The 21,870-nt window shown below is 38.4% G+C and overlaps 4 protein-coding genes and 1 pseudogene across 6 annotated transcripts; 4 read left to right on the forward strand and 1 right to left on the reverse strand.

The window, feature by feature from the left end:
- Nucleotides 1-21,870, forward strand: part of LOC148740617 (uncharacterized) — a 1,045,961-nt pseudogene that overhangs the window by 162,744 nt on the left and 861,347 nt on the right.
- LOC111341833 (transmembrane protein 18) lies at nt 15-2,867 on the forward strand. 2 transcript variants are annotated; one of them, XM_088748802.1, is made up of 6 exons: nt 15-171; nt 290-407; nt 512-566; nt 1,093-1,186; nt 1,997-2,106; nt 2,361-2,867. In XM_088748802.1, exons 1-5 carry the CDS (start codon nt 91-93, stop codon nt 2,096-2,098), a joined length of 450 nt encoding a protein of 149 aa, XP_088604928.1. In that variant the 5' UTR covers nt 15-90; the 3' UTR covers nt 2,099-2,106; nt 2,361-2,867. The 2 variants fall into 2 exon arrangements, with proteins under 2 accessions (XP_088604928.1, XP_088604927.1); XM_088748801.1 differs by having other exon boundaries at nt 1,997-2,867.
- On the forward strand, nt 3,934-9,321 carry LOC111341831 (uncharacterized). Its single transcript, XM_022948854.2, has 2 exons — nt 3,934-4,158; nt 6,238-9,321. The coding sequence occupies exon 2, from the start codon at nt 6,240-6,242 to the stop codon at nt 8,130-8,132; it is 1,893 nt and encodes a 630-aa protein (XP_022804589.2). The 5' UTR covers nt 3,934-4,158; nt 6,238-6,239; the 3' UTR covers nt 8,133-9,321.
- Nucleotides 8,994-15,865, reverse strand: LOC111341832 (uncharacterized). The gene is made up of 10 exons (XM_022948855.2): nt 15,521-15,865; nt 15,351-15,437; nt 14,805-14,879; nt 14,453-14,565; nt 12,514-12,558; nt 12,142-12,232; nt 11,945-11,996; nt 11,406-11,534; nt 10,337-10,494; nt 8,994-9,503 (listed from the first exon to the last, which is right to left on the reverse strand). The coding sequence occupies exons 1-10, from the start codon at nt 15,746-15,748 to the stop codon at nt 9,414-9,416; spliced, it is 1,068 nt and encodes a 355-aa protein (XP_022804590.1). The 5' UTR covers nt 15,749-15,865; the 3' UTR covers nt 8,994-9,413.
- On the forward strand, nt 15,964-21,324 carry LOC111341823 (uncharacterized). Of its 2 annotated transcripts, none has more exons than XM_088748805.1 (7): nt 15,964-16,066; nt 16,260-16,304; nt 16,723-16,773; nt 17,665-17,781; nt 18,633-18,667; nt 19,747-19,835; nt 21,116-21,324. In XM_088748805.1, exons 1-7 carry the CDS (start codon nt 16,060-16,062, stop codon nt 21,216-21,218), a joined length of 447 nt encoding a protein of 148 aa, XP_088604931.1. In that variant the 5' UTR covers nt 15,964-16,059; the 3' UTR covers nt 21,219-21,324. The 2 variants fall into 2 exon arrangements, with proteins under 2 accessions (XP_088604931.1, XP_088604930.1); XM_088748804.1 differs by having other exon boundaries at nt 15,968-16,066; nt 16,257-16,304.

A 21,870-nucleotide genomic window follows, 5' to 3' on the forward strand; every position in this document is an offset into this window, starting at 1 on the left:
GTCCTAGTCTTACCCTTTTTGTACGTAACGCCTTGCAGATCGTGTTCTTTGTAACTCAGGTAAATCGACGCAAATCAAGAACTAGAAGCGATGAGACAACATTTTTCTCTACATGGTGATAAATGGATCCCCACCGAACAAATTGATAATTTGTGGGAATTCGTCAAAGCTGTGAGAAAATTACTATTTCTTAAGCTATTTTATTTTGTCGTAAGGGTCTCGAAGAAATTATGATAGTTATGAATGCGGTTTTCTAGATTAATTTTATAATATTATTAATACTTCTTAGGTAGACTGGACTGAACATTGGTTAATAGGTTTGATCGTTTTCCACACGGCAACATTCCTATCTATTATTTGTACGAGAAAGTATACAAACTTTCAAATCGTCTTGTTCTTGCTGCTACGTAAGTATGAACTAATTCCATTTGTTGCCCTTTACCCAAAAGAAAATGAAAAATTGCGGACTGAGTTACACAGAGTTGATCTTTTTGTATATTGTTGTCCTCAGTGGGACTGGCATTTGCATCAGAACAAATAAATACCATAGGAGCAAAACACTGGAGGTGAGCACTTTATTCTGATGAATAGTTGAAGAAAGAATTCCAATAACATATGCCAACTATTCCAGATTATCAAGGAATATCAACTTGAATCTTTTGGTCTTCATTACAGTTTGTTATAAACTCTGATGCCTAAGAGCTAATTTAGTTATCTTTTTGATAGAAGAGAGGAAATCAAGTAACTTTTTTGTCCACTTAAAAACGATGAATTTTTTTTTTTACTAGGGATTGTTGTATTTTTCCTTTTTAATCATTTTTGGATTGTGTTGTTTTTTCTTTTTAATCATTGTTGGATTGTGTGGGTCCATTTCTGTGAAATTTCAGTTGGTGAGGAGAAACTGAGACAAATAGGTCAATTGACAAATTAAAAGGAGAGCTGGGCACAAGAATCCCAAAAAATGAAAACAAATGAGATATTTATTTGATCTTTTCATTATTTATTCAAGAAAATAAAATGCATGTCCTAAACTGTCAAAAAATAAGAGATTCACAAATTACCATTATTTTAATGTGTTATTTTTTTATATAGGACCTTTGCAAAGGAGCAGTATTTTGATTCTGCTGGTTTGTTCATTACGGTTGTGTATTCAGGTCCAATACTTCTTAACTGCTTTGTTTTAACAGTAAGTACTGGAATAAATTACATTTAATTTGCAAGTTATGTTCTCAAATAAGAGCCCCTTCGAAAAAGCAACAATCAAAGTGGCATAAATGTTTAAGAAGTGCCCCCACTTTGCACAAGCACCTTTGATCCTTATTTTCATAGAGGAGTGATCATCTGTGTTGGATTTGTACATTCATTCCTGACGTTTCTCCAGTTTGTGAACATATAAGCTTCTAAAAAATCGCTGCTGTGAGTACTCCCTGTCTCTTTATGTCCCTGGTAATTTGGTCATATCAACTAAGTTAAAATTGTAAATTGGCCACTGTAAAGAGTTAGAAAGCTGATGTTTCAAGTGTTAGCCCTTCTTCAGAGCAAGTGTCCTTGCTGATTTTATTTTGGAAGAAATGATCATATCTGGCAACTCAAGGGGTGGTATAATGTACTCAGCTCAGTATTTTTCCCATTGAGCAGATTTTATTAAAAACTAGATCATTGGTTAATGCAATTCAAGACTTTTTATTGGCTTAGCCATTATGGTATATCAGCCAATATACCATAATCTACAAATATGGTAAACGTATGTGTCAGCTTAAAATTAAAAGGGAGCTAAAAATTTAATACAATTTAATTATTTAATTTAACGTTTTTAATAAAACAATTATTCCACTTGCGCTTGTTGGATATGAGATGATTATGGCCAACTTGGCGCTACGTGCCTCATTGGCTATTTATCATCTCATATCCAATGCACGCTCGTGGAATAATTGTTAAATATTGTCCTCTTCTGCTTGCTCTTCTTGATAATGAAACCCTGCTGCTATATTTGCAGGTCTCCTGGCTGTGGACAGCAGGGAAAATGCTGATAGTGGTAAAGAGGGGACAACTAAAAGAACGGAAGAAGAAAGAAAGAGACAACAAAAAATCACAATAAGATCAGGAGTAAGGAAAGCTCATATGTAGTGTTTATATTTATGGGAAAAAAAAAAGGATTCTCTCTAGCTTCATTGTCCATGGAAGGTCTGGGTAGGGGTTTCAAACTTTCTCTCAGTGATGTTATAGTTCTCAATAGGATTCATTGAGCTTTGACTGAGCAAAGATTGCTTAGGAATTAGGCCAGAGTGGAATAACCTGGATGTCCCAAGACTTCAGCTAAGTTTCCTCAATCCATTGTAATCAGTTGTTTGTCTCTACAGCAAGGTCTTTACCTCACACGAGAAGAAAGGAATTAACCTAGCAGTTTGTAGTCCATTTCATGATCCTGTGTTCACTTTCCATGCCCCTTTGTAGGACCATAGGATGAAAAGAGACTTCTGGCAGTCTCCTTGTCACTTTCAGGTTGTAACTGCATATAATCTACTGACTTCCTTGGAAAATTCACTGACCTTCACTGTGGTCATGTATAAATGACTTGACTCCTAGTACAAACTGAATTCCTGTATTAGTGGCGACTTTTGAAGAATATTAATTTTATTTGCAAGGAGGCTTTCATTTTTAGCGTTACGGTACGAGTGTTTCTTTGCCGGCGAAAAACTTTGAAGTCTTTATCGAAAAGAGCTGCTGTGAAGTCTGCAAAGGAAGTCTGCTTACACACCACTCGCTGTCTCTCTTCGCTCAGGCAAAGAAACAATCGTGCCGCAGCTTTGATGATGTGGGCCAGCACGCAGGCTGAAAAATGATTAATAAAAGGAACAAATGATTAATTCCGCTTCCTGCCGCAACAATGTTGGAAAAGGGTTTTTCCTCACATTCAGCGAGTCTGCACCAACTACACAACCTTTTATTACTGTAAAGCAGAAAATCCCAGTCGCGCTAATCAACAGGGCGGGTTTAACACCCTCGATCAAAAGACTATTACTCCACTTTCTCTCAAACAAAAATCGCTATATTTGGATAAAATTCACGTCGCAACTCAAACACGACGTTTATCAAAAATTATTAAGAGATCTGCTGAAAAGACCACCTCTTTTAAAACGGTTAAAAAAGTGTGTCGTATATTCCTGCAAAAAAAAAAAAAAGGTTTTACAGGACCACAGTACGTGGTGAGTTAGACGTTGCGCTTGTCTAGATTAAGATCAAGGTTAAACAAGTTATCTCAAAGGATTGCGATACTTGTTCCCGAAAGTCCAATAAACTTCTCTTGTACAAATGAATACGGTTTCATCATACGAGTTATTGCTGCATATCTCATCAGGGGCGGATCCAGGAATTTTTGATTGGGGGGTTCCAAACTTTGGTTCAGAAAGGACTGTTGGACCGAGGCAAATTACTTTTCCCCCACCCCCCCTCCCACCAGTCGAGGTTGTACGTTATATTCCTTGGCCGCTTACCGTTTACTTGGATTAATTAACAAAATCAGCCAGTTAAAAAGTGATATACGATCCTGTCGATGTAAGAATTTCAGTCTCAAATTTGTAAGCGTCAGGTCTGATGGGGGGGGGGGAATCCGGGCCCCCGGACCCTCTCCCTGGATCCGCCACTGCTCATATGAAACGCAGAGTTAAAGAAAAGGACTGATGTAGAACATTGATTCAAATAATGTTACGGTCTTACTGTGGTGTTTCTATAAATTTGTTTTAGTCTAAGACCTCCTGACGATCGAGAAGCGTCATGAATGTTCCTCATTCTATTCATAGGGGAACAGAGAAACAAGAGTAGGCAAGAGAACTGATGAAAATCGAACTAATTTGTTAGCGTGACTTGAAAAACACCCCGCGATGGAACGTATTGTTCAACTGCCCAATCAGAGGCTTCCTTATAGGGTGCTGAATTAAAGAATAATTTCCTATTGCCACACCGGAGAGAAAATGCCTGGGAAAAATAATTCTGAAGATTTGAGTAGTTTTCAATCTAAGATACCGATGGGGCCATGATAATCGAATTCTGCGTTTCACTAGATAAAGGAGATAAATCTAGTTTTGAGAAGCCGAGCTGACCTTTGCCATGATTGCTTCCGCCATCGGTATACGCGTACATTGTTGATCTCGAGCGAAGGTAAGCTAATGCGTTCAACAGTCAACTAAAGTACATGTAATTTTGTAGTCAACATTTGAGCGGAACTCCAAATCATACGTAATTTTATTATATATGAAAAAGAAATGGGCCATGGAGCGCTTTCCATGATTTGAAGTCGGCCTTCATTGACGACCTCGGTGCTTTAGTTATCTCGTAGAGAGATTTGTGATGGAACTGCAGTTTGGGTTTCATCTACCTCTCAGCTAATTTTACTGAAAAAGGAAGTAATTCCACGAAAATTCTCTGCCTCAGAATATGTTTGTTGATACTGCTATCAACTGGCTCGTAAAGGAAGCTGATTTATTCAGAACTGATGAAATGTTTGAACGCACTGTGGTATCCTTAAAATATTTGATGTTTCACCGAACCTGATCGTATTCATTTGCTCAATAACTTATATCTTGCGGGCATATATATATATGATGTATTCACTTCCGTTCAAACTCAATGATTATTTATAGATCGATGCTAACGCCTTTCTCTGAATCAACGTTCTCCATAATACTTAAGGTTACCGTGCGCCTTCAGGGGTGTCTCGTGTGCAAGCGATCTGTAGCGCGTCCGGTTTAAACTGTAGATATCTACTGAAACCCCTACATCAAATTAAAGCTTATAGGACTGGCTATCAGACTATACCAAAATGTTTCAAAAAAATTAATTGTCGAATTTTTCACGACTTCTAAATGCGAGGGCCCGAATCATCTTTTGAACGTTACATGTACGTTAAAGCGAACTTTGTTTTTCGCTTATTTAATGTGTTCCTCCGTTTCCGGGGGCAAAGCGCTAAAACTTTGGAGACACGTTTTTGTTGTTTGTATGTAAAACTAGTTACTGTCAAAATTTGAGAGCAATCGAACAAATTCCTTTGATTTGTAGCTCTTGAAAGGTAGTTCGGGCGCTCGCATTTAGAAGTCGTGAAAAATTCTTCAAATTTTGGGTATAGTCTGATAGCCAGTCCTAATAGCTTTAATTTTATATGGGGTTTAGATATCTACAGTTTAAACCGGACGCGCTACATCGCTTGTACGCGAGACATCCCTGAAGGTGCACGGTAACCTCAATCAAACATTAGCTTTTAGTTACACAGACCTACGTTAGTTCGACAATTCTTATTCTATAATCTAATGAAAAGGTAGTTTTATGTGAGAAGTATTCTGAGGTGCTAAGTCAATCGGAAAAATAACTACCGTTGCAAAGAAACTAGTGGGAACAGTTAATCGTTGTCAACACTTAAAATCCAGCTTAAGTAATGAATATCCAGTTCCCCTTCGGCCATAACTGTAAATGTTATAACTTATAATTGCGTTACATCATAGCAAAGATCATCAACAGTTCATTCCAATTCCGCTGTTGATAAACACTTCTAAAATACAATTGATTCATCTCTTTCGCTTTTGGAATTTCCAGAAATATCCTTGGGTTTATTTCCATTGTTTTCTTAGTTACATTTCATCTCGCCACGATTACTTCATCAAGCAATCTGTCCCAAAAAAATTTTAAAGATGACGACTTAACTTAGAATGACTCGACTATTGCTTGTCAGTGGAAGATCTAAAGGAAAATCATTTCAAGTAAAGTTCTAGAAAAGCGTGGTACAGGCTACTTTTCTCCCTCTCGATCCTATTAAAGATTATTTTCTTTTTGTTTGTTTGGTGACAGAGTAACCAAATAACGGAATGAAAGGTACGAGTCTAGCTCAGAGCAGAGGCAGCCGTGTTCTGTGTAAGGACAACACACTTCGCGTACTGTCACAAGCTCCATTTTGCATTGAAATTGTTGTTTATAATCGACACACAACCCACTATTCCTTTATTCGAACTGACGATAGACTAAGGCTCGAAAAACCAGTGTAAGCAACTCTCAATGGTGGCTAATTATCATTATCAACTCACAATGGCTTTCTCCACAGAGTCACTTTTTCTGAGGGAGGTAGGGTGGAGTGGGTTACCCGTCCTTGATTGCATGGATAACAATACGGGAAACAAACTAAGGTCTGTCAATCATGGTTTTTAGGCCCATATTTTTAAAATTTTTAACAAAAACTTCTTTTTTTAATAGTTATGGCTGAAGGACGATCAGAAGGTCCCTTTGAAATAGACTACCCAGAGGGTGTCCCGTACAGCCCTTGGAACTTTAACATCTACACCATGTTAACCATTGTTAAAAAGACCTGTTTTGGACATGTCAAGACTAACTTGCATCATTTACTCAATCACCTAATGCCAGGAACAACACAAATGCTTTTAGAGCATAGTAAATCCCTCGAACTGGATAACTGCTTTATAGCAGGTCAAAAATTTGATGGGGAGCGGGTTGGAAGTATGCCAGAAGATGTGCCCATAATTCAACCAATAAGACAACCTATCGACTCGAAAGATGACATTATGAGAGATATTGGCTTTGCGTTCGAATGTGATTATAACCTCTGTTTCAAGGATATCTCCGCAAGCGAAAATCCACGACAGAGAGTTGATTTGGATTCTCCAGAGGAGCAGCTCCAATTGCAAGTCCTTCCTTCGTTGCTTCCTGGCTATGCCCGATTGGCCGTCCCTCCAAATGTGGACTGGGTACCAGGTCTGCAGAGTCTCTGCGTTCAAGATGAAGAAGTCACGTTTTTATCCTCAGAGCTTCTTATTGAACAGATGTACAACGTGTTAACAATCATCACAGCCATATTAAACGTGCACAGAATTAAGAAACACCACAACAACGACAAGCCACACAACGAAGAAGATTGCATATCCCTTGGGGACTACCTCCAGTACGTGGGACAGGCAGGTCCAGCGGTTCACGTGGTCATGTGCATGGGAGATTTGAGTCCCCAAAAAGAGAGGCTCCTTTTCCTCACGGAGGATGTCAGTTTGTCTGTACCTTGTAAAGAATGGCCCAGCTGTGCCAAAGAATGGCCTACGAGGGACAGGCCATTAGGTTGGCCACCACAGGAAGTTATCAAGAAGGTAATACAAGATGGATGCCACATTGTGCCGAAGTTTGACGCGGGAGTAAAAAGCTCACTAACGCTAAGTAACGGTGAAATGGCGGAGGGTGCGGAGGCTAGTAAGTCCCCCCAGACCCAATGGAGGTACTCGTTTTCGTTTGCTGAAAGGACCCTAATGAACTCCATCACAGACGAGCAGAAGATGTGCTACCTTATTTTCAAATATTTATTCTCACGTTACATCAAGCTAGATTCAGTGATCACCACCTACACTGCAAAAACACTCTTTCTGTGGGCCCTGGAAACCGTGCCTGCTAATCAGTGGACCAAAGCAACCGTCGGTGACCGCGTAAAAGACCTGATGGAAGACCTGAGAACCTGCATTAAGAAGAAGCACTGTCCACATTACTTCATCAATGGATCGAACACTCTCCAGCAAATGGACGAAAAAAGCCTTAAAGTTACCTTAGAGAATGGGTTGTCTATGCTGGATGAAGAAATGGCAGAGGCACCAGTTTTGGGCTCAGACACATTCGAAACGTCCTCGGACTTCCCTGTCAACTTCATGTTTACGTACAAATCGTTCTACCCAATCAACGCTTGGCTGGAATCACTGAACGCTCAGATGATGGCGAAACTTGATGCACCGAGTAAAGTTCCCTCAGCGCAGATCCTGGCAGATTTCTTGGACAGCTCGAAAACTCACCCACTTGTGATGACAGAGATTTTAAAATATCTTGTTCTGTCGGATGAAATTTACAAACAGCCTCTACCCGTCCCAGAGTCCCTTCTGAACCACGAAAAGGTTACACAGCTGATCAAATTCTTGGAAAAATCCATCACAACACCAGAGAAGTACAGAGAAAGCATGACGGAACTTGACGTTGAGATCAAGTTTCTTCATTTACAGTTCCGAATAGTCGACGAGCTCCAACAGTTTTTCACAGAAAACCCAAATTTCGCCTTCAGCTTCGAGTCAAGCTCTGACGAAGACAGATCCGAAGGAGATGAGTGACCTCGAGTTACTGCCACTTTTCGGGATACTGGAGGACGTTCCTACAAATTTTTCCTGAAAACTCTAAGTTTTTCCTGTATAACAGTTACAAAATTGACTGTTAACTCACCCCGAATGGTTAAGATGGGCCATCGGAGAAACCTATAAACTATAATAGCACTGAAACTTTTTCTGGCCAAGTGCGTTTGCGCTTCAAATTTCTTCAATAAGAACAACATAAAATTAGTTGATAATCAATGATAAGTTGAGATATCTTTATTCACATTTCGTTTCAATTATTCCCTTGCTGAGAAAGTTTGTTAAAAGGAACCTTCATTTCATGATAGCGGCAACAAGACGCTAGGCGAGGCTTGTTAGGGACTGTAACCTAGATACAAGAAATTCTCTCGGAGACTTCACGGCTGGTATCAAGGCGGAGGTTTGGTGGAGGTGATACCGCCAATCAGCGACACAAACGATAAGGACACCTAACTCCAACCGAAGCTCGTATTCGCTACGCCTCTCCAACTCAGGTAGAAGCAATGATGGAAATTTAATGCATAGGGCTGTTTCTCAGCGTTCACTTAAGAGAGAAGTTAGTTATTTTGGTTCCTCATTTGTAAAATGAAATTCTGTTGATTCAAAAAACAGGTATCACGCTTTAAGTCGGCGGGGTATGTGAAAAGAGGACTGGGTAAAGGTTTGAGCTCTAAGCGGGGCGGGTCATTGAGGCCAATGGGCCACTAAGCTAAATTTGCACGTTTTATTCGCATGGAGAGAAAGGATATCAATCAAAGCTTTGAATATGAATAGAAGGCGTTGTTTTCGTATGGAGGACATTGACACTGCAGCGATTACACCCACAAAGGGGCAAATTACCAATCTCTTTCAAGTAGTCACTTTTATTCGATTGATAAGTGCAACACTGTATTTCAGAAAAGTTTTTTGGAAAAAGTTTGCTTATCTACAGATATGTAAAAAGGCTCCTTTTTCAGAACATGAACCAGGTTCTCGCTCTCAGGAAAAGGAACAAAAAAGCAGGTGCCCCAAACAATGCAGATTAGTGCTTTTCACGCCACATATTTAAAAAGAAGATAGTTTAACTGAACAGCAACATTAAATATCGAATGCTTCCTTAAAATTACATTGTTATGGTTTGAATTCTTATCACTAGGTATTAAATAACGAAATGGGCAATTCAAATCTTTCAGTTACGAACTCTTTCTTTCGCAAGCCTCGGTTTTTCGGCCACAATTGACTATCATTATAGAGAATTACTTTAAGTATAAACGCATGTCATTGTTATCTCCAAGGGAGTTGTAGTCCTTGGCCATACAAGAAGGCCTTAGTTATTTCATAAGCTACAAACTGTATTCCAACAAGTGGGGCAACCTGTCGAAAGACACAAACGACATAAATAATGATACCAATCATTTTTCTAAAGTTATACACACAGAATCGATCGTGTGATCTGATCGTTTGGGTGAAAGCAGTCCTGAAAGAACTGTTGTCAGAAAGTGGTAATGATCGCCGTTTCTATAACCCGGGCGGAAGTCATCATCATAGTTTAGTGAGGAGTTTATTTTAAGTACAATTGTTTGGTTTAGATGATTTCGGTTGTAAGAATAAGTGAATGCTCGTAAATTACAATTGGTCGGTTGTTGTACCGCTGTGAAGTTACGTCGTTTTGTTCAGGTTGGTTGGCTACGATAACCTGTGATGTGTCGTGATTGAGAGAAATTTATGAGCTTCTGGTAGCAGCAGGCGGGGGGAGGGGTAGGGATTGGTGCTCCCTTCCACAGACTAAACAGGCATATACCACCCAAAGGAGTCCGTTCTATAGCCGTTTAGATCGGAAAACGGGTGTAAATTTTGGCAACTGTCATCTTATGTCGGTTACGGTTTCCAAGGGAACTACGAGAGAGTGTAAACATATTTGTCTTTTAAAACCGAAGGAATGATAGAAAAATATTAAATCTTTTGCGCTGAATTTAAGTGCATTTAATGCTTGACTGCAGAAATGAAGCGTTACTTAAACCACCAACAATTTTAAGGACCCAAGTCTGATAAGGGTGTGGAAAATGGCATGTTTTGGTCTAAAATAGAGTCACTATCTGGAGAACTGAGTAGCACACCACTACCGAGAATTCCAAAGAGCAATCCTCACTCTCTCCCCCCCCCCCCCTTCCATTGGGGTTGTAGTGTTGGCGACTTTGGATTGTTACCTTAAGCAGATTCGGCCACATTCCTTTGTATAAACCTTTGATTCCTTCCACTTGAACAATGGTTGTGAATGCATGCTTGGTAGAAGTGTACGCAAACAGGTCTCCACTTATTCCCTTCATTTGCATTCGCCTACGTACCACATCTAGAGGATAAGTTACTAAAAACACACAAAGTAAAGTAAAGGAATCAGAGAATTGCAGCAGATTCTTATTTTACACCAAAGACTGGCCTGAGAAAAATACATACCTGATTGGCTTGAGAAATACGTGACTGATCAGTTGGAGAAATGCAACTCATTATTTTTTCGTCTTTTCCATCCTTGTTTATTCTTCATGTTTTATTATATCTTTAAAGTTTTCCTCTCTTAGAAAAAGACTTAAATTTGGAGGTCTCTTTCCAGTTGGAGGTACTTTTCACACGGTGCCAAATTTCACTCAAGTTTGTCATTCCCAATCTGTTTTAATCTTCTAAATATCCTAAACCATTCTATCTTAGCTCATTTTCTGCTTCTATATCTTGCCAAAGTGATACTTTCTGGTCTTTTTCAAAAGTGGAAGGGTTCACCCTCAGATTCCCATGAGTGACCAAAGTAGAATTTCTCCTTACAATATCAAAACAACATCAAGCAGACAAGTGATGAGAATAGAGAAAAATATAATGTAAGGGGATTATTAGTTGATCCAATACCAAGTTTTCCAAACTAACATCTTATCAATTGCATGGCAGACAGTAAGGAGAATTGCTAATTAATGAGACCTTGAGAGACAAAGAGGTTAAAGATGCAAGTATGACTTTGATTAACTGATTATATGGTGTAGCGCTAGTTAAAGTAATTACAAAGCATACACCAAATGCAAATATGGTGTCCAATTTGAATTGCCATTGTTCTGGACTCCCTAGCCTCATCTTCCCATGGACGGAAATACATGTGTGAGAGGCTCTAAGTCCAGAGCAATGGCAATTCAAATTGGACACCATATTTGCATTTGATGTATATTGTTACTTCAGATTGGAAACAAAATTCTAAGCTGAATTAACAATTACAAGCTAAGTTATAGTAATACTCACCAGTTTGAGAAATACCTCCTGCCAGTCCCCCACAGATCAGACGAACTACAACAGGTAACTCCCTATCTTTGTCCATTCTTTTGAGCTCTGCTTCCCGCGCTCTCACAATGAAATGCCCCAGGACAAAATCTAAAATGAAAAGTAACAAAATGACTCATTTATCACTGAAATATGTTATTTGTCTCATTGCAACCATGGGACAAAGAAAAAACTGAGAATCCAAAGGTCTGAAGTTTGATACCTTATGAAGGTTAAGATGATCGAATAAAAATGATTGAACAAAAATGTCCTCTTTATTCCCTCATGATCCCAAAAGTTATTATCTTTCTATGATTGTATCGTACTATATATATTTGCTAATGATTCATAACCAATGAAATAACCTGTGTATGAAAAGAGTCTGTAGGTCTGGCTTTTTGCAGAAATCATTCCAAGTCTTGGTGCCAAGAAATTATAATTGCACTGCTGTTAGAAAACCCTCAGACTACAGTACAGACAAGGTAGGTGAAACAAGTACTTGATAACATTACATAGAGTACCTTTCAAAGTTTCATATACAGCAAAATTCAAGCCGATGTAAGGAGCAATTCCCTGGAAAAAATTTGCAAAACTGTGGTATTAAAGGCAGTACACGTTCATAAGTCACAACTTAAACAAATGCATATTGCAATACTTACAGAATAAAGAGCAAAATATTGCATAACTATGTTACATCAAGGTGTGTATTATACAGTACCATGACCGTAGGGGGAAGTCCTTTATAAAGACAACCACTAATAAGTCCTCCTTCATCTTTCAGAATTGTTTGAAATGCATGTAAAATATTCCTGTTATAAATAAATAGACAAATATATAGAATTTGAAATAAATAAATAAACCATTGAGTATAATCTTGTCTGTAATCAGTACAACTGACAGAACCTTTCACCCCTCACATCTCCCTTCAATCAAACATGAAGGTGACAAGAATAAAGGAACTGATCACCAACTACAGATAATCAACAAGTTCTCCTCATCTACACCTTAGGGGATGTATAGGGAACAGTATGGAAAATATGCATACTGATGTTTGGGTGAAAACTAGGGTTTAAGAAAAGATTTGTAATACCTGTATCTTCTTTCTGCCCCTTCACCTTGTGCTGCAAGTCTTGTTCTGTGAGTAAGTAAGAAAGTAAGTAAGTAAGTAGACTTTATTGGAGAGGGTGACATTTGACAGTGACTAAACTGATAACCTAATGGCCCTCAAAGTAAATACAAGAGAAAATTAATCAAAAACTGACCTACAATCTAGCAAACATAATTTATATAAAAAGGATATAAAACTACTAGATATTAATAAAAGACTGAGTAATAAATTGATTTTTGAAAATAGATTTATAGAGTGATCCTTTAAAATGTTTTGCGCTAGGACTATGTTTAAGATCTACATTTAGCTTGTCCCATTCTTGGATTGCTCTTACGGCGAACGTCCAGCCACCTTCTGTGCGTCTCTTGTAGCGAGGACAACTTAAATTTAGATTACAGAATCTGCTTTTTCTTTTTTTTTATGGAGGTCAGGGTTTTTGATTGGTAAGGCATTAATATATTCTGGAGTATTACCATTAAGTCTTTTGTAGGTTAAGGTGCAACAATTTACATATGACTCGGCATAGAAAGGAATCCAGTTTAAAGTACTGAATATATGAACAGAAGGGGCCATTTTTTCGGCATTTAAAATAATTCTAGCCGCACGTTTCTGAAGACAAAAAAGTTTCTGAAGATTTTCCTTATTACAAGGGGTCCATATCAAACTGCTATAAAGGAACACAGGTTTTATAATCGTGGAGTAATAAATTTCATGTTGATTCCGTTTTAGATAAGGACTTATATGACGAAAGAGACCTATCTGTTTCACAAGGTTTTTGCTTAACTCCTCTGTCTGACGATCAAAAGCAACATTTTTATCTGATGTTATGCCAAGAAGCTTGAAATCAGTGACATTCTCAATGGAATTTCCATTCAAATTAACATCAATTGAAAGAGAGGTAACTTTGTTTCGTAGGCGCCTCCCTGTTACTAGCACGGAACAAGCTGTGAAGAGATGCTCCACTGACTTTTTAAAATACCTCAACACTGTAAAGTGAGAAAGGTCTGAGTTCCAACCCAGGATACAGAGTCATTGTTTTGTGCTTTGGGGTAGTTCATTTCTTTACATTGTTATCAAGAATACTGTCAACTGAAGATAATCTTATAAAAAAACTGCAGTAGAATTGCAATGTTCAAAGTTGATTCACAAGGGGTGTATCTAGGGGAAGGGTGCAGGAGCTCACCTCCCCTGGTAGTTTTTGGATAAAATTTGATTGCATCACCCTTCAGCTACATGTACATTATTCCTTGATGGTGCACCACCTCCTACGGGTGCAAGAGCTCACCTCCCCTGGTAGTTTTTAAATAAAATTTGATTGCATCACCCTTCAGCTACATGTACATTATTCCTTGATGGTGCACCACCTCCTAAGGGTGAAGGAGCTCACCTCCCCTGGTAGTTTTTGAATGAAATTTGATTGCATCACCCTTCAGCTACATGTACATTATTCCTTGATGGTGCACCACCTCCTACGGGTGAAGGAGCTCACCCCCGCTGGTAGTTTTTGAATAAAATTTGATTGCATCACCCTTCAGCTACATGTACATTATTCCTTGATGGTGCACCACCTCCTAAGGGTGAAGGAGCTCACCTTCCCTGGTAGTTTTTGAATAAAATTTGATTGCATCACCCTTCAGCTACATGTACATTATTCCTTGATGGTGCACCACCTCCTAAGGGTGAAGGAGCTCACCTCCCCTGGTAGTTTTTGAATAAAATTTGATTGCATCACCCTTCAGCTACATGTACATTATTCTTCGATGGTGCACCACCTCCTAAGAAAAATTCTGGATCTCCTTCTGCTCACAATATAGAAATTAAGAAAAGCCTCCTGCATACAGTTATGGAGCTTAGTCATTCCTGAATGTAGGCTCAATCTAAGAAAAGTTTATATATAGCAATTGGAGAAGCAGTAAGTTACCTAACAAGATCAAGTGGATAAGTTACAATAACAGAAGTTGTCCCAGCCAAACCTCCAGCAACAAGCCGCCTTATAGGAGTCTGGTTCTGAAGATCTTCTGAAACCTTCAGAAGCTATAAATAAAATAACAATAATACTTATAAATTAGTGCTTTAAAGACAAGCTCTTCTAGCAATATAGACCTGTAGGAATTGTCTATGAGAACTCTACTGGATTGCCCCATCGCTATTTTCCTGAGATGTGAAATTATACTTTTGCATACTCCCAACTTACGTACACACTTTCCTTCATAATTCTCTTATAGCGAGTAAACCCCTCAAGACTGTAATTATTTAACATTTGAATGTAATACCTTCTTGAATTCTTCATATGAAGCAAATTGTACTGCTGAGTATGGAATAATTCTAAGAACATTTGTTCCATTACCCTATAAAGAGATAATAAGGAGTTTTCACTATTTCATGATTGAAACAACTCCCAATATATTAGATTCTGATCTCAACACCAAAATATAGTTTTTGCACACAGATTCTTAGTTATATAATGAATTAATATCATTAAAAGGTTAAAGAAGCCCAAGGGTTCATAATGTGGGGGGGGGGGGGTGGGGGGTATCAGGGTCACCTTTACATGACTTGTCCCTCTCCCCCTAGGTTCCCTCTTCCTCATCCTTCTTCCTCATCCCACTCCCTGACATCCCACTCGCTGACAAATTCTTTCCATTGTTGCTATAAGATATATTCCTCACAGGGCAAGGGGCGTGAGCACCCCCCGGTAGAATGGACAAGGAGAGGGTACACTCATGAGTTAATTTTCCCAGGATACCATCAGCCTCTAAACTTGCTTTCTTGGTTTCCCATAGGCCATAAATGTATATATTGAAATAAATTACGATCACCTTAAAATAACCCTTTAAGCCTTCCTCTCTTCCTATTTTGATCAAAGTTGCACCAACGCCTGAAAATTTTGGATCCTTAACTTGAATCTGTTGAGAAAAAATTAATATTGATACAAGAGCATGCTTTCACCCAAAACTACCTCGCTCTAATCGAATTAATCGAAGCCAACCTGCAGAAGGATTTTCACTCTTTCTAAGGGTGAAACACAAGTTCGTGACAAAGCGCCTGCAACTCCCCCAGATATGACATGTTTGACTTGTTTGCCACCAGGAAAAATTGGCTTTGCCGGCTCATTATCAACTTCTCGCTCGAGTTCTTCTTTGCCCTCCAGGAATTTTGATTTCGATAATCCATGAACATCCTTATCATGCTCCTGGGTTGAATCCTTTAGAACCATATTTTACCACGATGAATTGCATCTTTATTCGTAGATTTCAAAAGTCAAAGGGAACTGCGTTGGCCATCGTATCGTGACTGGAAGTTCGATTCGTTCTCGAATGACGAAATGAAAGTCTAAAATCTCTTTACTTGCCTTTGACCAATCAAAACAAGCAATAGTTTTGATACTTTAGGCCAATCAGAAATGGCGATATGAAATTCCCGTGATGCATTGCTAATTATTGCTATGGAGGCAAGATAGTATACGAGCTAAGTTTGAAAAAAACAACAGTAAAAGATTTCAACTTGTCAACACAAGTAGGGGAAATCATGCCAGGTAACCTTTCGAAGAGAAACAGTTTTTATTGCTGTTTCTTAGAAAAATATCTCAGCTACCGACTGAAGGACGGTTTCTGCAGGATTAACTTCGATCAAGACTATCTGTGCTAGCATACGCTGGTTGTACGAAAATTACTTATTGTTATTGTTGTATTGTTTTGTTTTAATTATCTGGTCTTTGTATTTAATAGCTACGACGAAGAAGTCAGCGAAAAAAGGATCAAAGGTGGATGCTGGTAAAGACCAAGTTTCACATGTTCAGGGATTGTTTGTTTGTGTGCAGATGAAGTTTTTTCTAAACCCTTTCACAGAACATACATACATACATACGTACGTACCTACATACAGACAGACAGACAGACAGACAGACAGACAGACAGACATACATACATAAGTTAATTGACCATTCCCCATAGGGCTTTTCAGGCCATTCAAACAAATTCCTGATCATTATGTCATTTAAGCTGTAGAATAGTAATTTTTTCCGATATCTTTGTATTCGTTGTCTTACAATAAATCTTTTTATTGTATTTATCAGTAAATTTTACTTTTTCGAGAGTTTACTAAGTTTCTAACTTTCAATATACTGCTGTTGTTTTACTTGTATTTTTTCAATATACTGCTGTTGTTTTACTTGTATTTTTTCAACCTCAGGTGCAACAACATTAAGTGGTGTGTACATGTTTCCTAATGGAGATAAATATGGTAAGTATTGCACTTGGTTAGCTCAGGTTATAGACTGCCAGACTGCTGTGCAGAAGGTGGAGATTTCAAGCCCCAGAATGGACCAACACTCAGGATCTTAAAATAAATAAGGAGAATTTACTAGTGGGTAGGCATTCACTGTCTTCTCAGATAAGCTTTGTCTCAGAGAGGTTCCTGTCTCCTGCATCTTCTCTCTACTGGTTTGCAGGGGACATTTAAGTGCCCACACTTTTCTTACATGAGTAGGGAATAAAGCTCCTGGTGTTGGGGTTTGGCCTTGCTACTGTTTATAAAGGCCCCAGTTTAAACCAGGTTTCAAGCTGAACTTGGCAAACCTGTCTAAACATTGCAAATTAATTTTAAAGAAATGGAATAAATTGAGTTGTCTTTTTATTATTAAGTGACACTGATCATCAGATAAAAGATACGGCTTTCATCTGTGAAATATACAAGGCCAGTTCTGTAAACAAAATTTAGCCATTATTTAAGAAAACCACATTCTAAGCCATTGTCAAGTTAGCTGAACCATTTATCTGAACATTTATTTTAAATATTTGTGAAGAGTATCAAGAGCGGGCCAAAAGCTAATTGAGAAAGGACATTTATTTTATTCAATCAACCCTTTATCTGAGAATTTCCTGTGACCCAGTTCTTGTGTAAAACCGCAGTTTGGGTTAAGTATACCTCATGTAAATAACCAGCCTACAGAGTTTAAATAGTACCTCAATTTAATCATTTCTTGTATTTTGATAATGTGTACTTCCAGATTACTTTATCAACCCCAGTTACTTTCCTTTGAATATCTTGTTACTTCATAAATTTTGTACCCTTCTTTGAAAGCACAGTGGTTCAAAATAGCCCAGGCAACATTGAAATTGGCTTCCTTTTCAGATGGTGAATACATTCAAGTTGGGGAATGCTTACAGCGTCAAGGTTACGGTACCCATACAACAATTGATGGACTTACTTACCATGGTAACTGGAGTGGAGACAAGATGAATGGACAAGGTGAGTTGTTGAGGAGTGAGGACTTATTTTGTCTTTTAAACACGAAGGTGCGCTATAAAAGGAGCCTTAGGTCCCACTGGACCATTTGTCAATCAACCGTTGTGTGATTTAGAACTCTTAGAGTCAAGTCAGTTTGAGCTACAGCTACTCCAAAGCAGTGAACAGCGGGCGCATTCCTCAAAATTGTTTTAGGTCTTCATCACAATACAAGAATTTTTGAGATTTGTATTTCCTTTCTCCAATGGAAACTGTCTTTATTTGTGGTGGTAAATTTGAGATCGAAGTAGGTGGTTCGTTACCTCATGGCACCATGCTTATGGAAGTAAACAATAGATATCTCATTAGCTCCTTTTGTTCGTCTACCAGCATTTAAATTTGACCCACACATGTCAATGGTGAGTGACAAATGAGCCTAGGTCTTCCCAGGGAAGACTTCCTTACGTAACGCGCCTTCATGTTTAAGATCATTACTTTTTCTCTATGATCGTGTCAATTAACCCCTTCACTTGCAAGATCTCAATGGTGACTCTCCCAATTGTCTGGCGTAAAAGTCTTGTGGAGTTAGTTGCAGAAAGTTTGGTATTGGATCAACTATTAATCCCATAATTGATCTTTTTCTTTATTCTCATCACTTGTCTGCTTGACATTGTGTTGATATTGTTAGGAGAAATTCTCTCTTGATCACTCAAAGGAGTTGAAGGGTGAAACATTTTTTATAATGTTCTTTACTGAATTTAATGAAAGGAGCACAGAAATTCATTTTTAATTAGTTAATAATTCCTCATTCATAGTTGCCTCTCCATCTTCCTATATGAACACAGCATTGACCATTGAATTTTCTTCTCTATCAGGGAGACTACTTCATCCATCAGGGGCCATATATGAGGTATCAAACCATCCTTTTTGCCATCATTATGTCTTTTAGATTTTTAGTGATGATTTTGTAATCAACTATTATTGTAAGTTTCATTCAAATGTGACAAAAACATAGGCAATTTTTTGGTCAGAAGTTCTTTTCAGATTAATGACCAACCAGGCACTTTTAAATGCGCTCGTGCACGATGCAAAACGTGTCCTTTCATTCACAATACTGATAAAATATTGGGACCTAAACGATCTATTAAGATCACCGATCACTTCACGTGCACCTCCGCCAATGTAATCTATTGCATAACTTGCACTTATTGCAAAAAGATATAGATCGGCGAAACAGGCAGAAGACTAGGTGACCGATTCCAAGAACACCTTCGAGACGTGGAAAAGAATGACAAGGACACATCGAAACCAGTCGCTAGACATTTTAATTTACCTAATCATTCTAAGCAACATATGGCAATCTGCGGTCTTTCCTTACACTTAGGTAGCACGGAAAGCCGTAAAACTCTTGAACAAAAGCTCATCTTTCAAACCAGTGGTCTAAATCCCACAGGGATCAACAAACGCTTTTCATTCCACTAATTTATTCGTGTTTCTCTTGTTGCCATGCTCCCACCAATAACGTAGCTCCATTTTCTGCCTTTAAAAGCACACACAACCCACAATTCCTCTATTTGCTCCGACGAAGGGCTAACGCTCAAAACATCAGCTTTTGTAATCGTTACGGTGGCCAGTTTACCATTTCAACTTTGTTGATATATCCAAATTATTTCGTTACTCCCACCGACGCAGCCCCAAACAGTTTCTTTCGAAACTATCAGCCTTTATTATTGTAAGTACCATAAATGATTGGTAAACTTGGAAGCATGTATTCAACTCTTATTGTTTCCATTGCACAGTAAATTGTTTATTCAAGGCAGTGTTTATTTTAAAGTTCTGTTTACTTCAAAATAATTTTTGTTAACTCACTGATAACAATTACGGTATACATGTAACATCTGTTCTGCAACAGATCAGAGATGATGTCAGAAGAAATGCAGAAGAAAGAAGAAGTATAATCATTTTATGTAATTTTAATCTCACTCATAGGGAGAATTTGGCAACAATATGTTTCATGGATTCGGAAAGTACACTTGGCCTGATGGTTCTTATTACGAGGGAAACTTCAATGAGAACAAGTAAGCATTCTGAGAGTTGAGATTAGCAGATACCTTGGTGTCTCTTAAACTAAAAAGGAAAACTTTGATGTTTTTCTCTTCAGTTATGGCATAAAACAATGGGAAGGAGGAGGAAGAGGCCCTTGGGAATAAGCCCACAGATTTTTTTATTTATTCCCTTGAAAATTTTTAGCCTGAATTTCAGCCGCCTCCTCCACTCACTAAGTCACTTGGGGAGGGGGGCGTCTGAAAACACTGGGCGTTAATGCTGTCTGATGATGTCACTACCCAAAAACCTGGCAGTGGTTCTGATTGGTTGCCGTGTTAATTTATTTGCATGACTCGAATAATTTGAATAATTTTATTGCCTGACTTTGCGCGTTTAAGAATGGGAGTAAATGCTGAAGGAAGGTTTTTTAAGCTTTTTCACTGGAGTGCTTGTGCGAAGGGGAACAGGTAATTAGTCAGCTGTGTGCTTGGATGAGGAAAGACCGGCATCGTCAATGGTGTATTAGTGCCGAGAACCGGTGTAGTGGACAATGTGTTTGGGTTCGGTTTCAAAGTCGAGACGTCGAAATGTGGCTTCTTAATGATTGCATGGGAAATAAATTGAAGAACCTTGGTCCACAACGTTTGGACCCCTCTTCAGAGAGCTTCTCAGCAAGCTTTTAATTTCTTCGGCAGACTTTTCCAGGTTTTCTTTAATCCTTTTAATAATGTTTCTGAAGTTTTCTAACACAAGACTTGCAGAGGTAGCTGTCTTTCGATAATGGCACATTGAATTTGTGTAAGTCCTCCATAAAATTCTTGGTTTTCCTGCAAATCGCATAGCAATCAATGGGCTCCAAAATAAATTTCCTGCAAATTTCACAGTTGATCGAACAGCTTTGTTCTTTTGGAATGTTTGATATTTGCAAGGCCATTACCTGCACATGCAAACACAGAACACGCGTGTTTTTCCAAAAATTGCATAAATTACCACATTCAATAGGTGACGTCACCGGACAGCATTAACACCCAGTGCTTTCAGACGCCTCTCTCCCCGAGTGACTTGGCGAGCGGAGGAGGCGGTGGAAATTCAGGCTGGAAAATTTGGGCTGAATTCGTTTAATCAGATTTCAGTTTTACATTGAAGAAATTGGTTAATAGCTGTGTTTATTTGTCCAGTGTTATCTGGTCAGCCAAAAATGTGAAAATGTTATGGGACAGTATCTTAGAGTCCACGAGCATTAGGTACTAGTTACTTTAGAATTTCTTCAGATATTTTCTAATGTCGCATATTGTTTTTCTTCCTGTTACAGACTTGAAGGTCAGGGAACATTTACAGATGTAAAATCACAAGTCTGGTATGGGAACTTCACACACATGGCTGCTCCTGGGCTCAAGTTTAAACTGTGCATGTAGAATATCTCACAAATTTTGATGCAGCAAGATGTAAATATGTTATATATAGACTTTACTGTAGATATTAATTCATGGCAATAAATCACTTTTTAGTTTTCTTTTGAAACTGACTCTGTTGTCCTTTGAATCGACACATTTAAATGATGAAGGTGTAACAGTATGTGGTAAATTGATTTGGTAGTAGAGAGCTCAAATTTTCTCCTTGTCAGGTTACCTTAAGTTGAGGAAGTGGTTTGATGGCAGCATGCAACCTGAGCAAGTTATGGATGCATGTGGGAGGTTGCTAAGCACAAAAGAAGCAAAAGAGTGGCACCAAGTGCAACTCTAGCTTCTTGAGTGCATCACAAACCTCCCTAGTGCATTCATAACTCAATGGTTGCATGCTGCATGCCAACCATTTCTATTGTAACATGAGACTTTCGAACATCTTTCATTTTGTGTAATAAAAAAAAAAAGCAAAACATACTGGTGTCATCATGCAACCCACGCACAAATGAGCAAGTTTATTCACCAATCAGACGGTACCTGCTTTTGTAAAGCAATGTTATAAATTATGTTAAGCTTAAATTTGTTTCTCTTAGCCTTTCAGAAAGGATGCCAGTTCACTCTAGGTTATCTCCTTCCCAAACATAAATAATCTCTGGCATTTTGA

This window comes from Stylophora pistillata, chromosome 2 (genome assembly GCF_964205215.1).
Source record: "Stylophora pistillata chromosome 2, jaStyPist1.2, whole genome shotgun sequence".
Taxonomy (NCBI): Eukaryota; Metazoa; Cnidaria; class Anthozoa; order Scleractinia; family Pocilloporidae; genus Stylophora; species Stylophora pistillata.

Bases quoted from the DNA above. Each gene is read 5' to 3' on its own strand.
- LOC111341832 (XM_022948855.2), bottom strand. From the start codon at position 15,748: ATGGTTCTAAAGGATTCAACCCAGGAGCATGATAAGGATGTTCATGGA. The intron at 12,559-14,452 runs GTAACTTACTGC...ACTTACTCACAG, and splicing joins TATCCACTTGATCTTGTTAG to AACAAGACTTGCAGCACAAG. The intron at 11,535-11,944 runs GTACTCTATGTA...TTTTCATTTTAG, and splicing joins TGTATATGAAACTTTGAAAG to ATTTTGTCCTGGGGCATTTC.
- LOC111341831 (XM_022948854.2), top strand. From the start codon at position 6,240: ATGGCTGAAGGACGATCAGAAGGTCCCTTTGAAATAGACTACCCAGAG.
- LOC111341823 (XM_088748804.1), top strand. The intron at 16,774-17,664 runs GTAAGTATTGCA...CTTCCTTTTCAG, and splicing joins TCCTAATGGAGATAAATATG to ATGGTGAATACATTCAAGTT. The intron at 19,836-21,115 runs GTAAGCATTCTG...TTCCTGTTACAG, and splicing joins GGAAACTTCAATGAGAACAA to ACTTGAAGGTCAGGGAACAT.
- LOC111341833 (XM_088748801.1), top strand. From the start codon at position 91: ATGAGACAACATTTTTCTCTACATGGTGATAAATGGATCCCCACCGAA. The intron at 172-289 runs GTGAGAAAATTA...AATACTTCTTAG, and splicing joins TGTGGGAATTCGTCAAAGCT to GTAGACTGGACTGAACATTG. The intron at 408-511 runs GTAAGTATGAAC...TGTTGTCCTCAG, and splicing joins CGTCTTGTTCTTGCTGCTAC to TGGGACTGGCATTTGCATCA.